The sequence below is a fragment of the Lycorma delicatula genome, chromosome 1, assembly GCF_047948215.1.
Source record: "Lycorma delicatula isolate Av1 chromosome 1, ASM4794821v1, whole genome shotgun sequence".
Classification (NCBI taxonomy): domain Eukaryota; kingdom Metazoa; phylum Arthropoda; class Insecta; order Hemiptera; family Fulgoridae; genus Lycorma; species Lycorma delicatula.
In genome coordinates this window covers 219,937,366-219,956,074 of record NC_134455.1, presented here as the reverse complement: position 1 = coordinate 219,956,074, position 18,709 = coordinate 219,937,366, and the positions used below count along the sequence as shown (strand labels likewise).

Genomic DNA, 18,709 nt, shown 5'->3' with positions numbered 1-18,709 from the left:
CCTACATTATGCAGTTTAATTGCTTTCTAAATCTTTAATCAAAACACCATATCAATGAGTAGTGTAATTATTTCCTAAGTAAAAATTAGGATTAAAATATCAACATATTTTGCAACTATTTTATTTTTGTAATTGCAGCATAATGTAAATAACAATGTCTACTTCAACATTGTTGTAATAGCTATTCATCATTGAATTTACAGGTCTAGAAGTCTGATGTTGGGCTAACTTTTGAAGCTATTTTATTGTGTTTTGTACTTTTACTTCTGTTATAAGATCTTAGGTAGCACTAAGATCTTCCCCCTACCAAAAAACTCATGAATCATCTTCATAGTTCCACTACCATGTTTCCTAACATAATTTAGTTTTTTAACTACTAGTTAACTATTTAAAAAAAGAAATAAAATTTTGTAGGTATTTAAAAAAAAACATGTTATTTATTATGCTCATTGTAATTTTAATATATATTTTAAAATAAATTAGATTTATCTAAATAAATAGGATTAAGAATATGTTTCTAATTGTATCATATAATGTACACGTATTGTATATATTTACAACAAAGAAATGAGAGAATATTTTATAATTTCTTTTTTACACATAGTGACAGATTTTAATTTTAAGATTAATAGTGTATATTTATTGCTGAATTTTTCAATACTGTTTAACTCTTTTAAGCATTTGACTAAAATTTTTTTAGTTTTTGTCAATTTTAGTAATGTGGTTTATGGATTGTTGCATTTCCTTGTACTATGAACACTATAATAAATTGACAAAGTACTACTATTTATAAAAAAAGAAGAAAAAACTCAATATTATTGATACTTTTTTATTTTATAATAATTTTGATTAGGAGACAGTTGTTTTAGAAAAGTTTTGTTTAGATTGACATAAGATTTTTTATACTGAGTTTATAAATTTTTGTAATGATGGTGTTATGTGATTTGATTTTATTATGATTATGATCAGAAAATAATGAGTATTTTTTTAATTCTGTGCACTATATCTTTTTGACTGAGTTTGCATTTTTCTCATGCACTGGAAGGCCCTGTCTGTAATGTACATCAATAATCTCAGCCATATTAGATCTGTGGTTCAAATTTGGCATCCAAGTAATTAGAGTATATTTTATTATGAGCGATGATTTATTTTGTTTGAAAATAACAGAACAAAGGATTTGCATTAAATTTTGTGTTAAAAATGGAATAAAGTGTGGTGAAGATGTTGGAGAGTGCTTTTGGCAAAGATATTTTGTTGACTCCTCGGGTTATGTGTGGTACAAGTTATTTCCATGAAGAAGCCCATGGGTTGGATGTTATCCGATAAAATATCAACAAAATAAAGTGATTAACATTCATCAAATCACAATTAGAGAAGGTACTGAAGAAGTGGGTATTTTACGGCTCATGTGAAACAATTTTGGGTATGAAATGAGTAGCAGCAAAATTTGTTCCAAAACTCTTGAATTTTCAATAAAAGCAACATCACAGAACAATTGTTAGCTGACGTCGCTGATGATTTCAGATTATTTCAAAATTTCACAACAGGTGACAAAACATGATTACAGTTCAGATATTGAAACAAAAATCCAATCATTTCACTTGAAATTTTGAAGAACAAAGACCAAAAACAAGAAGGCTGTGATTGATTGAATATTAAGGACATCCTTACTTTTTTTTCAATTATAATACCTTCGTTTATTGTGAATTCTTACCACAAAGTCAACAACAGTAGTACTTAGCAGTTTTACTCCGTTTAAATGAGGCAATCCAAAGAAAATAAAGATAAATGTAGGCAAATAATTCTTGACTATTTAAATTGCTGTTCTTAAAAGTTAATTATTAAAAGATGGTTGTGTGACTTGTAAAATATGTTGTTGATCAACAACAAATGTTTAATTGATGTTTAAACAAACTGAATATTTTTTTTTCATTTATTTTCCAGCCCCGTCCCAAGCTACTTTTTGTGCCTGTGGTGTTAAGATTGTTATTTATTCCTTTATTTATAATGTTCAACTATAATCCCCGTAGCGCTACACGAGTATTTCCTGTGTTTATTAATAATGATTGGGTATATTGGGGTGTTGCAGTCGCTCATGGTTTAACTTCAGGATACTTCAGTTCTGTTGCAATGATGTACTGTCCAAGGTAATTAGTTTTTTATCAGTTATGTTACTTTAATAAACTAGTAAGAATTACTTTTAGTTAGCTTTAATTTATTAATTAAAAATGTTATTAGAGTAATTTAATATTTTAAAAGTAAAAAAAATAATATAATGTCTAAATAGTGTCATGGTGATCATTTTATATGGGAGCTGTTAATTTTATGCCATAATATCTTAAAAGTGTATTTTTTTTCAAAGTTGACAGTCTGTAATGATAGTATGTAGAAAGTGAGAAGATGTATCAGAATGCCTATCAACTGCAAGCTGGAAAGGACAGTTGTCCTGGCAATAGCTGTATTATTTTAAAATAACTAGTTGAATTAACTTATACAACATATTGCAGATATGACAGACTTAAAAATTTGTGTCATGCCACAGTTTCCAAGTTGTAGAAGCATCATTTGTTAGTTAAAATATGTGATTGTGTTAGGAAACTGAAATATAAGAAAACCTTCTTGAAGAAAAGTTGAAAAAAGAATATTATTAGTTTTGATGAAAAAAGTAACAATTTACTTAATACTTGCCAGTAGACATACTTTCAGCTTGCATTACAAAATAGAAACAGTTTAATCACTGGAAGCTAAAATTTAAGAAAATGAGTTAAGAAGTAAAATACCTTAAGTGAAAGGGGATGTGGAATTTCCAGTAAAATTAATCTACGTTATTTAAATGGTAATCTTCTTGGAGGTCATTAATTTTTTTCTTTTATGTTTATTTTATTACTTTATTATATTTATTTTATAATGAATTAATTTTATTTTACAATACTTGATGATAGAAGTAAAATATACTTTTGTTGTCATGAATTTATATGAGTATTTTGACAATGTGAAATTATCTAACAAAATATAAATCTTTTTCACATATATGAATAACTGAAACAATAATAAAAATGAAGTAACTGTATTACTTCACTACTTTTTTACTGAAAACAAGTTAATGATCAATCACAAAATTATTTCATGTTTTTATCTACTTATGTTTTTTTGTATTAAGTACAATTATCTACCTTTCTTAGCTTCATCATAATTAAATCATTCATTGACACATTTTGGATATACTCCATTTTTAAAACTCACTGAACTGGCACTTCTTCCGCTTTGTAAAGCTTTATATAGCATTAGGTCATGCCTCGTTCCCCACTCAAATTATATATATTATCTGGCTAGTTTTTCTTCTTATTCTTTTATCAATTAAACCTAATTCTAATCAGTTAAACTTATTTACTTTATACTTATCTATTTCCTGTTCTGAGCAAATTAAGATTCCTAAAAAAAAAACTTGATTATTAACATCTTTATTTAATTAAATTTAAAGTAAATTTTCTAAAATATTCAGTCTTCTGTAAAAGGAAGAAAATTTGTAATTTTTAAATTAAAAATAGTGGAAAACTATTCATACGATCATAAATGAACGTATTATTAATAATTAAGCAGATGTTTTATTTAGGAATTTTAATTTGTTCAGTACAGGAAATAGATAAGTATAAAATAAATAAACAGTTTAACTGATTAATAAAAGAACAGGAAGAAAGACTTCGAGATAATGTATATGATTTGAGTGGATAAGAGGTGTGACCTAATGCTATATAAAGTCTTACAAAGTGGAAGAAGTGCCAGTACGGTGAGTTTGAAAATGGAATATATCCAAAATATGTCAATATATGGTTTAATTATGACAGAGCTAAGGAAGGTACTCAATACAAAAATTATAAAAATCTTCGCAGAAAAAAAGTATATATATTAATAATTTTATATCTTATGTCTTCTAAAAATAATGATACTACTAACCTAATTATTGGTATCATTCAACACTCATCACTTACCTTGTGATGGAGTGGTAGTATGTTAGTTTATCATTCAGAAATTTTCCTGGGTTTGAATCTCGGCCATGGTTACCACTTTTCGAAAATTACAAAACTTCTTACCTGTTATTATTTTTAGCTCAGATTTTGACCTTTGTGTTGAATTAGTTATCTCCTTAAAAAATAATTTTAAGTTGCATTTACTAAGAAAAAATTCAACTTTGAATTTTCACAGATTTTGGTTTCTTATTAGTTTGCTTACAGTCATCAGAATTTTATATCAATCATTGAAAATTATTCACTGAAATTTTTTCTTTATATTTATGTTCAATTTTTTTTTTTTAATAAATCATACCAAAATATTTACATTTACAAACTTTGCTGCAGATACATATATATGGTTAAAAAAATTGGTTTCAGTTACATGGTTAGTCTATTTTCACTAAAAAAAGAAGTTATTCATTCACTCCAAAGTTTTGCATGCGTTATCAGCCCTTTCTTAAGAATATAGTTAATTTTTAGAGGAAAATCGTAGTAAAGGAGATCATCAACTTAATCAGAATTTATTAAACTGCTTCCAGTAGCATTCTATAAGCTGGTGTTTCTATTAATTAACATTTGCTGGAGTGAAAGGGTTAAAAGTTATATAAATTAAGGGTTAAGTTATAAAACCAGTATTATTTCCTGTAATAAACTGTTAATAATTTTGATGTATATGTCCTTCACTCTGCATTATGAAATATAAATTTAAAAATGTTGGATAGAATTAATAGTGATTGTATTTTAGTTTGCATTTTACTTGGTTTTTTTTTTTACAGGACTGTTGAACCACAGCATGCGCCAACAGCAGGCATGTTTGCTGCAGCCTCACTTATCACTGGAATCTGTTTTGGATTGATGTTTTCTGTTGTATTAACATGGTTTGTTAGTAATATCAGTCTGTAACATATACTGTTTTGATTGCAAATGTTTGCTACGTAAGCAGAAATAGAAACTATTTTACCAGAAACAGGTATAAGTTACAGTTTGATAAAACTAGTATTTTAAGAATGCTAATGACGACTGATTTTATTTTTCATGATTGATTTTACCATTTTTAGATTTTTTTATTATTATTTTATATATACATATTCAGTATGATTTTCTCAACATTACGAATTTATACATTATTTGTAGAAATAGAAGTGTAAATATTTTTTATATATAGTTTTTGTAAATAATAGATACACAAACAATTGCTGAAAGAGTTTGAGTGAGATAATAGCTAGTTTCTATCCTAGTTTTAATTTATTGCAGTTGTGGAGTTCCTTGTTAATGTTATTTATTTATTTTAAGTGGTGGATAGTAACTAATTGTTTTGTTAAACTAGTTTTTCTCAATATGCCTGAAGAATTTAATACCGGTATATTTTAATTAGCTGACTTGTTATTTCAATTAGTTTCTAATTTGCCTTTAAAAAAATTCAGTTTATCTTTTACAAGCTTTTTATAACATTGAAAATATCACTTTGTTTACTTAGTTTAATTGTTCATAAAAACTTCTTTTTTTTTAATTGTTGAGCTGTGCTAAAAAATATTATTAAAAAAAACTTGATTCTTTTCTTAAATGTTTAAATAATATTTTTAGTTGTTGAATCATTCCTTTTAAATTATTTAAGTGTATTATTATTACTGAGATTTTCTGTAATGGTAGTTGTTTTTTTAATTGTTCCATTTTTTGTGTTAAATTATATTAACCTCATCTTTTGTATTTGCTTTTCATAAAGATGTGATAATAAACAAAAAGGTTTAATAGTGAAAGTCAGATATTTAATTGCATGTTGATTTCAATACTTTTCATTTCAGAAATGCCTTATAGTCATTATAAAATTGTAGTACTGCCATAAAGTCCCAAACTAACTTGTGAAAGACAATTTATCTGTTTTATAATTTTCATTACTTCTAATGATTAGAATAAATTCTAATCAATCAAAGAGAAAACAATGAAATGATTTATCATCTGGAAGATGGCAGTGGTGATAAATGTAGAAAGAATTATGCTGCATTTTTGCCTTTGGTAAAGTTATTACTATGGGCTAAGCTGCTTACATCTAAAGAGTAATTTTCTTCCTTGTAACAAGTATCATCTTTTCAGATGAGAAGGTGCTACTGAGATCCAAATTCTGTAAAACTTTGGACTGAGAGTTTGCCCTTAAATTATTCACAACATTTTGAAGTTTTGGTTTTTTAACATTAATTAAATTGCAGAATTACATTTACTGAGATATAATTAACTTGTAAAGTAAATAAATATTATGCCGGCCGGTATTATTACTTTATAGTTTTAAATCAAATAATTGTATATTTGAATACAGTTATTAGCATCTCATATTTCCCTTTGTTAGACCAGTGCATTATTTCTTTAATAATTTAAACAAATTTTTTTTTGTGGCTGTGACTCAAAAGAATTTCATCCAAAACAGATATTCAGAAGTTTTCTAGAAATTTACCTAGGTCAGTTAACACTAAATTCCATATATTTATTGGGAAATATTTTTTTAATAAGTTTTAATGGTTTTTCTTTTGTTTTAAATATATGTTCCCTAAATCAATTATTTTTATTTATTCTTCGCAAAAAAATAAAGTTTCATTGAGTAATAATTTTTGTTTTTTGTCAACCTTCAGTTTATTTAATTATCCTTTCTTAAATTTCCCTGAAAATAACAATTTTTTTACACATTTTTCCAATTAGATTCTGATGTTTCTACTAATAAATCAGTATTAACGTATTTTAAGTTGTAAAGAGTATGTTTTTATCATTTTTGAAACTCTTTTTCAGTCTTCTAGATCTTTATTTCTTTCTTTTTTCTGTATAGCCTCTGGGAATTACTGTTCAGGTATTACTTAAGAGGATGATATGTATGAGTGTAAATGAAGTGTAGTCTTGTGCTGTCTCAATTCGACCGTTCCTGAAATGTGTGGTTAATTGAAACCCAACTATCAAAAAACACCGGTATATCCACGATCTAGTATTCAAATGTAAAACAGTAACTGCCTTTACTAGGACTTGAATGCTGGAACTCTCGACTTCCAAGTCAGTTGATTTGGGAAGATGCTTTCACCAATAGACCATCCCAGTGGGTTAATCTTATAGATCTTATGGTTACATTTACTGTCCATCTTTCAGTAATCAGATAAATTGATTATTCTAAATTCTGTTAGCACATAATTAAAAATAATATATCAACTTTAAAAAAACATTTGTTGTGACTATAAACTTATTAGGTAGAGTACAATAATATTTTTTGTCATTAAATGCATATACATAATATAATAAAATATTGTAATGTAATGGAGTAAGGTATGCTAACATTCATATTTATCAGAATAAAACAATTGATGAATAAATAGGTTTAAAAAACTTTTAAACAAACTCCAGTTATATGGAGCTATACTGTAGATTATAATATTTCATTATTTTGTAGTATTGTAGAATCATGCCATTTACATATAACTTTGTTCTTTTGTTGTAACTGTTAAGATTTTCTCAAATTAATTAAATTTTATGTTTAAAAACTATTCTTACTACTTTGTGTTTGCTAAGAATACTAAGAACAACCAAATTTTAAAAGAATTATTGTTTTATTATACTCTTTTTTTGGCCATTTGTATTATACTTATAACTGTTAAGATACTCTTGTATTAATATTTTTTTAAAGATGTTCTTATTGCTTACTGTTTGATAAGAATACTACACAAAAAACTGAATTTCAAAAGAATTATTGTTTTACTTTACCTTTTTTTTAGCTGGTTTTATTAAATGTTATTTGTTGTTAGTTTTTGCATTTCTACCTACTTTTGTTTGTAATAATTTGTATGGAAATACAATTAAATAAGTTTATATGTTAAATTGTTAAATCAAATATAGTACACATTGTTGCATAATTATTATGATGTATCATAGTCTTAATAACTTGCTAGTGCTCAATAATTGGATTTTATTACGGTGTAGCAATTTTCTATATATCACTGATAATTTGGTTTTCGGTAACAGGGTTCAAGCTTACTTAAGTACCATCAATTCCCAGCCATTTCTCTGAGGTAATTGCTTTATAGAATGTAACATCTTGTCATTGATGATGCCACAATATCTGGAATGTTTAAGGGAGTACCAGTCTGGAAAGTGACATTAGTGAAGTATAAGGTAAAATGCCCATATACAAAACTGCACTTAATGAACTGGTTGCTTGAGATCATTTTGTTTGGAAAAACTGAGATTGCATGCTGTTAGAATTTTTAAGTGGTTAATAACCATAACAATTGAAGCCAGTTTTATAAATAATAAAGTATTCTGTCAGAATATCCTTTATACCTGATTGTAATAAAATAAATATTCAGACTGAATCATAGAAGCAGTAAAAAATAACTGGCATTTTTCCACAAATAGATTGAATTAATTGTATAAATTAATAGTGTCCTTTTTGGTAAATCACCTTTTACTCACTCGCATTCAACTTATAACTCGATGCTTGATAATATTTCTAAATACTTTTAAATTTTATTCAGTTTATTAATAATTAACATAAGCAATTATATTAAGTACAGTTAAAATAGGTATTATAAATAAAAAATATTTAACATAGCACCAAACTATAGGTATTTTTAATATCTGTAAGAAACAGAAAAGTTTTAACTGAGATTATTTTTATAGGGATATTTTTATGTGGGTTTAAAGGAGTGAAAAATTAATTAAAAAATTATTTAAGAAATGTAAAATACTTAGAGATTATTATTACTTTTAAAATGGATTTTGGTTTGTCCTGATACAATAAGCATCGATTGAGTTAAGAAACTATGCATCCCTCCAGCAGTAAACTATATTCAAACTCCATGTTTCACAAACAACTTGAAGGTTTAGATTTTAACGCATTAATGGTTTTTTTTTATCATATAAAATTTGGTGTAATTACATTCACTACTTGCCTTCTAAGTTAAAAATTATGAGAAATAAAGAATAAACAAAATTTAAAATTGAAATAGATTTTTATTTTCAATGGATGTTTTATATTTGCAAAAAGCATGAAAAATTATGAAATATAAACCATGAAGAAATATGTTAAAATTTATCTTAGTTTTCTATAATCTTGTATAAATAATAATAACATTCAATAATAATTTCATTGTAATCAGTAAAGTCTTTTAATTTAGGTACTTCTGTTTGACATCTACAGAAGTCAGATCATGGACGTATCTACATTAGTACTTCTACATTAGACTTCTTAATTCACTTAAGAAACAACAAAAACTTAAAGCAATCTATGTGTGGGCAACAAGTATGATTGTGGAGCTAGTGCTACAGTAATTCTATAGATTAAAAATGGTAATTTTTCCTTATTGAAAGATTTGTTAGTATCCAAATTATTGTAGAGCAGCAGCTATAGATAATGGATTCTACTGTAGCAGGTTTCTTTTCTCTTTTAATTATTTCTGGAAACTTATATTGGAAAAAAGGAAACCTATATTAAGCTCTATTATATATAAAGGAAACCTATACTGGTTAAAAGTGTATTTTCCAACCTTTGATTGATACAAAAATTAAATATAGTGAAGAAATATGTTTTAAACCTACCATTTTTAGGTTCATCAGAAAAATATTTCTTTATTTTCTGGAATAAACCAGAAGAGCAAGATCAGCACTTGGCCAACAATTTTTACATCTGATTTTTAAAATTTATCTACCATAGTATTAACAATAAGACCTGCATCATCAGAACTAAAAAATTCTGATTTACCACTTTCCAATTCTTGTTTTAAATAGTTGGTTATTTTTCATAATTATTAAAAATTAATATTAACTTCCAGAGAATGGAGTTTCTTCGTTATACAAAAATCTGGAATTAAATTTCCATACCACATTACTGTTCAAATTTTTTTATTGTAATTAGGATTATCAATACTGTCAAATAAAATTATTACAGATTTAAAAATCTGTTATAATTTATGTGAAGTTTGCAAGCAGTCTTATATTTTTGCACATTTTATATTTTATGTAACTATATGATGAGAATCCTCCTTCCTACTTGTAAAATATAAATACAGAGTGTGATTGGAAGGTTTTAAGAATGGGCTTGTAATTTCAAAATTGCAGTAATTACAGGCTATTTTGATGGCCTCCGTGGCGCGAGTGGTAGCGTCTCGGCCTTTCACCCGGAGGTCCTGGGTTCGAATCCCGGTCAGGCATGGCATTTTTCACACACGCTACAAAACATTCATCTCATCCTCTGCGGAATGAATTGCTTGAGTGCGGACCCGGAGGTAAAACAAAGCAAAAAAAGGCTATTTTGATGGATCTTCTTCAAAGTAGCCCCTTCTAACCGAACACACTGACTCCACGTTCTTTTCACTTTTGGAAGCATTCCTGGAGATTTTCTTTCTTAAGGGTGTTAAGAACCTTCCTGTGTTTGCCTGGATGTCTTCAATTTAGTCAAGTTGGTTCCCTTTCAACAAACATTTTAATCTAGTAAGCAAGTATGTTGGCAGGGGAATAGAGTGTTGCAGAAGCACAGGAATTTGGAATTTGGCCAAAAATTCTGTGGTCATGAGCACACATGAGCCAGTGAATTGTCATGGTGGAGGACCCAATTTCTTGTCTTGCCAAAGTGCAGGCTTTATCTTCCATACTTTTTTGCGCAAACACTAAAATACACTTTTGCAGTATTCCTGGTTGATTGTCTGCCCCCTAGGTGCAAATGCGTGATGGATGATACCCATAGCATCAAAGAAAACCACCACATTGTCTTCACATACGATTGACTTTGTCATGCATTTTTCGGTTGTGGTGACCTAAATTTACCCTTCAACTACAACGATTGTGCTTTTGTTTCTGGGTCATATCAATAAACCCATAATTCATTGCCTGCTTTGAGTATAATTTTCAATGATTATTTTTACTTTATTTTATTTTTATTTTTTTTTTTGTTCATTTAACAAATTTGAGTCAGTTTCAGCCTGATTAATCAGTTCTTGGGACACCTCGTCAATGTTGTTTCTGCTGGTATGACAACTGCTTCGGAATGAATTTCACAGGCACTCAATCTAAGTTCAAATCTTCAGTTAAAATTGACTGAACCATGCAGAAACATAAATTAAGTTTAACAGTCATCTCGCTTAATTGTAAGTAAATGGTCAGAGTGCACTAAATCACAAACTTTGACAATATTTTTATTGGTGTTTGAAGTGGAAGCCGACCAGATTGAGGATTATCTTTGAATTTGTTGAAACAGATAAACATTTGACTGACTTAGACATTTATCCCTGAAAGCTGTTTTTAATAGTTCATAAGTTACTGAAGCTGATTTCCAGGTTTTCAAACAAAATTTGGCATAAATTTTTTGTTTTTCTTCCATTTTGCAAAATCAACAATCTGCCAAGAACTAAAAACACATTTTCACTCATCAGGATACCACTCTGTAATCATGGTGAAATCCCATGATATCTACAGGATGTTTCAAGGACAAAACAAGCTTCCCCTTCCATACCCATGGGCAAAACCTACCTCTCCTATTGAGCAGTGGTGGGACCTGTCTTAAAATTTTCCGATCACACCTTATATTACTTCTATCTATAGTTTAAATATTACTATATGTTTATTCAATACATATTGTTAGAACAACATTATATTTTAATATTTAATTTTCAAAGATATGCCTTAACTTTTATTCTAAAATGTCGACCTCTGTGCAATGCAGTTATTGGAACTCGGACTTTATCCAGAGATCCCTGGGTTAGAATCCCAGTCAGGCATGGCATGCAACATTTTTCATGCATAACTTATAGCACATTTTTTGTGCTACAAAATTTCTGTTTTCATATTTTCTGATGTAAATTGAATTCATGCCCAAGTTTCGAGCTTATTTGGTGAATTATTTCATCAAATAAAAAAAAAAACAAAAAAACATTAAAGCGTTTAAATTTTTCATTTTTTTTAATTGTTTGAATGTCTAGTTCTGCTTAGAAATGCTGTAAGTACTTGTTCTTTAAACTTCCATAACTTGATCAGTGTTGAAATGTAAGGATAAGTCAAAAATTATTTTAAGGTAATAAGCTCTTATAAAAGATCTTTGATATTTTTATTATTATGTAGTTTTCGACCTACTGTAGAATGACATTTTTAACCCTAATAAAAATTCCTGCAAAAGTAGTCTTAGACTAGTTTTTTATATTCTTAAAATTTAAATATTTAAGGTGTAGCATATAAAGTTTAATCTTTTATTTAAGTTTTTGTTGATATTTTATAAAACTTAAATTTCGTGTAATGATATAATTAAATATTTTGATATTGCTTCAGTGTAAGGTTTAACTATTGCTTTATTAAAATTGAGTAATTTCCACTACAAAAGTGAATGTTTGAATAAGTTGAGCTTCACTTAGAGATAATCTAGTTTTTTTGATAGTCCTGTTTTAATGGTTTATATTAAAACAATTATTATCACTGTTAATATTACACTCAAACAATTGTAAATTAATTCAACTCAATTATAATATCACTTATTTATCTATTTTTATGTATATGTTTTAAATTTAGTTTAATGTTATTCATGTTTAAAATTTTTAAAGGAAGAGATGATTTTACAGGAAGCTGTAGTGAGATGAAGTGTGTATATTATTATATTACACTTGTATATCCAGTAATGCGCTGTATTTAATTTTAGATTACACTTAAATAGGTTACCTGAAAAAATATATTAGAACATAACCAACCGTCTTTACTATTTTATTTGTTCTTTTACAGTTTAGCAAATACTTATAAATGCCATACAAATCTAGAAATGAGCGAGGGAGGTTGTTCCTTTAGGTACCGTATGATTGTTTTTGGATAGCTCTGTCATTTCTGTAGGAAAAATAGTTTTTGCAAAAAAATATATAAAGTGACTGATGCAAAATCTAGAGCCAGTTCGCTATGGAGTGATGTGGTGAGGTGAGGTGAGGTGCTTGTAGACTGACCCAGGACTCTGTCATCTCCAGTGACAATATAAAATAAGCCTATTTAATGATACCAGGCCTCAGAACATTAGACATATTCAAAAGGTACACCTGAAGTAATGTCAAAAAGTATTATCTCTTTGTTGATGAAATAAACTGAGTTCATGTGTTTTATGTTGTTAGAAATCTAAATAATACCTGTAGTAATATATTTACATTACCATGTACTCTTTTTTTTAAAAAAAAAGCGTTACTTGATTTCACCGTTACAATAAAAGTGAGTTATTTTGTTAATTATTTAATAATTTTTTTCCTTTTTTATATACTGAAATTGCATGATGGCATGCTCAGGTAATTTTTATCTCTTATTCAAACTGTAGTAATTTAATAATTATGTAATTGATAATGTAATTTTATCTTTTTGTATATTTGATCCTGAGGATATAAGAATTGTTTGTGTAATGTAGCATTTGTTTCCTCAAAATCACTATCTATGTTAAATTGTAATTTCTCTGCAGGTTAAAATCAAGCTTTTGATATACTAAAGCATATATTAAGATTAAAATGAATCAACGTCATTGTGTTGGTTCTAATAAGATATTTTGATTAAAGTTCCGGTGCTAATGAAGTAAATATCTTTTATTTCAGATTCAGACACCAAAGTAGAATATCTAACTGATTATTTTATATGATGAAACTTAAATCCTAATTAAAATATCAAAAATTTACTTGCTAGATTTAATGGAATGTTTACTACTTAATATGCATTTAGAGAAATTTTCCGATAAAATACATAAGATCTGGCGTAATTCACTATATCGTGAAAAATTCAGCCAATATTGTAAATAATAACATTATTATTATAAGCTTTATAAAATGAGTGCATTTTTAAACATTCTTTTCAAATACGAAATTGGCCAAAAAAATAACTTAATATTTTTGCCATCTGGTGGAAGTTATTGAATTAGAGAATTTGGCAAGTTCTGTTAGTTGTAAGAATTCAGCACTGAATTAGCCGTTCTCAGCGAGTTAAATGATTTTAAAACATAATATAACATTATATTTTTCTACGTAACTTGGTAAACGATTGATGACTTAACTCAGATCAAGATGCAATAAATTAAATTTAGTTTTAGGTATAGAATTACTGGTCAGATTAATTTTTAGCACCTAATAATAATTAGCTCTCTACTTTTTGAATATGAATCTATTCAGGCACTTACAAATTCTGTGAAATAAATTTATAACCTCATGATTGTAATCCTCATTAAATGGTCCATGAAAAGCATGGTATTCCTACACCCCAGTGATCATTCTTTGCATAACATTAAAGTATTCAATTGATGTATAATTTAATAAAATCCTAGGAACTGAATATGATCTTGCAGCTGAGTTCCAGAAGATGGCAATTAGTATAAAAGTGTCTTATCAGTGATATGTTTCAGTTTTTTGTGTTTATTGTATTTTACAAGATATATTTAGAAAGTAAAATGCAAAGATAAGGTAATAGTTTTTTAACATTTTATTTTGATATCAAGACGTAATATATATTTTTTAAGTCTATATAGACCTCATTGCATATGGTGATCCTGGTGCAAGTTTATTTTCTACACTATTTCCCCTCTTTTTTAACCTATCGTTGTGCATTTCAAGATTTTGATCATTAAAAGTTTTTTCCAGACTGATGTTCTTCCTACATCATAAACAGTTGATTGTTGCTTGATCTGGCTGTGCAAAGGATGGACTGAAACTTCCCAGCTTAGAATGTAGAGTTTTTTGCATGATGCAAGCTGCATATAAATAGGTGTGTTAATCTTGCAATAGGCAGATAGACTCGTATTATCATTCCAGTGTTTGTTTTTGTTCACCTGACAAGTGTTTTCAGGGTCTCACAGTAACAATCAATATTTAGCTCCTCAAGGCCGATAGTCAAAACAATCTCTTATATCAGTAAAAACATCACTGTGATTTTTCATGTTGATTTTAATTAACATCACTGATTCCTACATTAAATTCATAACACCATTTTGTCATGCATTGTTTATTCATTACATTATTATAAACAGAAAAAGATTTTCACTCAAAATTTATCTTTCTTTTTCAGAGGAATTTATTGATTGACTGTGCATTATATTTGCCCAGATTTGGTATTGCCATACCATTTTAAACTCATTGTAAGCACACCGACATGACTGAGGCCTGGCAAGCTACATTTTCTTATACGTATGTTGGCATGCGTGACATGTTAACCAGTGCCAACTGAGAAAATAATTTCCCTTCCAACTTTATTAACCTTGTATCTTTACTTTTCAAGTACCTATTACATATGCAATTGTATGTTATACTTTGTTTATTATGATCGATATAGTGTACGATTATATGCACATAATGTTTATACAGCATAAAGAAGAAATTGTACAATAATGATTGTAAATAGTTTATTATTTAATATATTTTTTAATTTTCTCTTTTTATTATATATGTGTTTAGCATGCTCCTGCATTTTCTCATTAAAATTAAAATTCTGTGTGTACTTTACTTTTGAAATTACATGGATATTCCATTTATGAATATTACATTATTTTAACATTTTGAGATCAGTTTTGTTATTCGTGAATTTTCTCAGGATATAAAATTGTCAGTCCCAGTTTTTTTTTTTTTTTGTTACTGATTTACACAGTAGTATACATCAATAGTCTGCCTAATTTAACTTCTTTCTATACTGATGAAAATTACTACTGCCGCTGTTGCAGTAGAAGGTAGGATTAGGAATTGCATAGATATTTTGTTTGATCAATTCTGTATTTCTTTTTTAAATATTAAAACTAATTCAACCTGGCACGTGTTAATATGTACATCAAAGTTTGATCTCTGTCCATGTTTGTTTCAGTTGTGTTGTTTTAATTGACTGCAAGAGATGTTTTTGAAACATATTATCTGTATTTCGATTTTGCAACATTTATGTTAGAATATTTTTTAATTTATTGAATTTGCATTATTGTCTTCAAGCATAATCTCCTCAGTGAAGTTATATGTTTTTTTTTTTTTTTTTTACATACTTTTATTAGGATTTTTATTATTAAACTGTAAAAAAAATTTCAACAGAAAATGTTTTCCTGTTGAAAAACCTTTAAGTCAGACAATTAAATTTTTTATTTTTAAATTGATATATATATTTATACAAAATATAACTTCTTTATTATCTATTGTTGATAAATGTGGAATTTGAAATCTTTATGGAAATTATAATATTATATAAAATAATATTAAAAAATTGAAAAATGAACACTTATATAGTAAAATTTGATAAAATGTTCCTTTTTACGCAATTATTTTCTTTTACCATTGTTATTAAGCTTAAATCATTAGTCCAATCCAGAAATCTTTTAAGTCTAGATTAAGTTTTTCTGAACTTTCGTTTACAAGTAACAATTTAGCCTCCAGTGAGAATAAGTTGTACAATTTGTGGTGTTACATTTAAAAAAAGGTAACATAAGTTGTGTTTTTGGGTTTTCATCTCAAAAAATTCATGTTCATTAATGAAAGATAAGAATATTTTACACAATGTTAATATTTTTGTTGTTTTTTTTTTATGTCAAGATTTTTAGTATAATGCAAGTGAAGTAAGATTTTTTCATAAAGTGGTGAAATAGGAATAATTGAAGAGAAGTATCTATGGTATAGCATAACATAACTTCATTAAAAATTGCCCAAAGAAAAAGTTTTAAAAAAATTAATGACTTCAATACCATATAATACATCTTATTTTTTGAGTGTTTATTCAATAAAAAAATTCTGAAAATAAAGTTTTGTTAGACCTTTTGATTCTTGTAGTTTGAAGGTGCTAAATCATCTCTAAATCATTGTTAAATGGATTTTTTTTTTTTATTTTGTTTATCCGTACTGGCAACACCCAGTTATAGTCATTACTTTCTTTTTAAGATATTAATGACTGATTTTGAAGTTATAAGTGTATCTTATGGAATGCCAACGTTTCAGTTTGATAAAAAATAATAATCTTTTATTTAATAATTGAAAATTTCTTAACATTTCTTTAAAAACCTGATTGCATTTTTATAGTTAAACATATATTGAAGATAAAATATTATGGATGGAAGGTGAATTTTCATGCCTCAAGTTCATTATAATTAACTTTATGGTGCAAAGGGATTTTAGAAGTAAATGTTAGAATTTTTAAGCAAAGCTATATTATTTTAAGGAAAAGAGTATTTTATTATTAAAAAAAAATGCACAAAAAGTGGATTTTATTTTTAGAAAGTATGTTTAATATGCACTTCTTTGAAGTGATTTAGTCAGTAATTCCTATCCAGAGATTGAACAAAATAAATGCATTAGTTTTGAGAAAATCCCCCAGTTCAAAACAACCAAGAATTGTAATTACAACAATGGTTAGGCTGAAACTATTTGTGTAAGTTTTTTAAACATCATGCCAAGATCTTCCACCTTGAATTCAAAGCAGCTAAAGTTTTATTTTTTTGTCACATATTTTTAAATTAATCTATTTTATTGGAAGTAACCTTAAAACAAAATTATCTTCAGAAGTACTTAAAAATGCAAACCCTACAAACAAGTATTGCATTGAAACTGTTTTATTAAATATTGTGCCAATGCAACCTTTGTGTGAATTGATTGTTTCATATCTAAATCAAATTTTATTTTATTTTAGCAATCTGGTATAAATTAAGCTTCAGATATTTTCATTCTAGTGCTTTTATTTGAAATTCTGATAAAGTATATTAACTACATCAGTACATCTATTTTTATGTATGATAATAATTACGCTAATAAATACCAGTTGTCTAGATTAAAATAATTTTACTTTCTAAAATAAACAAATTTATAGAAACATTCTTTCAATGGTAATTCTCCCCTATTTATTTGAATTTTCCTTGAATCTGTAACTAAGCATCTATTAAATATTTTTTATCTAACATTCCTTTTTTTCATGTAAAAAAAAACATTTAATTTTTCTTCTCTCAGAGTTTCTGCCCTGTTTTGAGCATCCTTTTTTATTAAATTCGATAAAACTATTTTTATGTAGGAATGTGCAGAAATACCATCTGATTGTTAAAATTTAGCTGTGTGAGAATTTTTTTTCTGTAAGATTTTAGTCAACTTTAAGGACTAGATGAAATTTGTAAATGAACTATTTAATTAAAAATTAATATTTTAGACATTAACACTAATTATAAGTATGAATTGTTTCATTTCATTGTGTATTTATCTTCAAAATATTAATGATTATTATTTATTTAGTTTATGAATGCAGTGTGAAAGTGTTACTGTTTTTGTTATTGTTGTTTACCCTTGCTAATGGAGATATATTTTTGTTGTTATTATTACATGAAAATAGTTATTAGTAGAATAAATGTTTAAGTTAATTCAGTTAGATGTTAGTAACCATAGAGTACAAGGAGAGTGTGATTTTATTCTTTTTTGTATGTGATGAAAAGTTAATTTTACTATGAAAGTTGAAATATTGTTTTAGTGAAATACTTTTTTTAATTCTGTTTTACAGTATCAAGCTCGAATCAATATTATTGTGTGCATAGTATGTCATGATATTTTGCAGAAATATTTGAACTTATATAATTTCAGTGTCATATTTTTTGTTACTTAATTTTTTCTTTGTTTCCAATTGATTTTAATGTTGAGTTTTTCTTTATCTTAATTAAGTAACCATAAATGTTAGTACTAAAGAATTAGCATAATATGTTTATATGATGTTCATTATGGTGTAATTAAAATGTCTTTTTACAA

General features: G+C 26.9%; 1 protein-coding gene across 4 annotated transcripts in view; it reads left to right on the top strand.

Moving 5' to 3' along the window:
• Positions 1-15,266, top strand: part of Ent2 (Equilibrative nucleoside transporter 2) — a 137,610-nt gene extending 122,344 nt beyond the window's left edge. The window contains exons 11-15 of one of the 4 annotated variants that reach the window (XR_012757361.1): positions 1,945-2,147; positions 4,787-4,980; positions 8,001-8,150; positions 9,155-9,326; positions 12,738-15,266. Coding sequence is in view for 1 of the 4 variants with exons in the window: in XM_075372790.1 (XP_075228905.1) it covers positions 1,945-2,147; positions 4,787-4,913 (330 nt within the window). In the remaining 3 variants the exon portion in view is untranslated. Of the gene's footprint in view, positions 1-1,944; positions 2,148-4,786; positions 7,947-8,000; positions 8,151-9,154; positions 9,327-12,737 lie in introns of those variants that run through there. The other 3 variants (XR_012757358.1, XR_012757363.1, XM_075372790.1) reach the window with 3 other exon arrangements.
• The last annotated feature ends 3,443 nt before the right edge of the window (positions 15,267-18,709 follow it).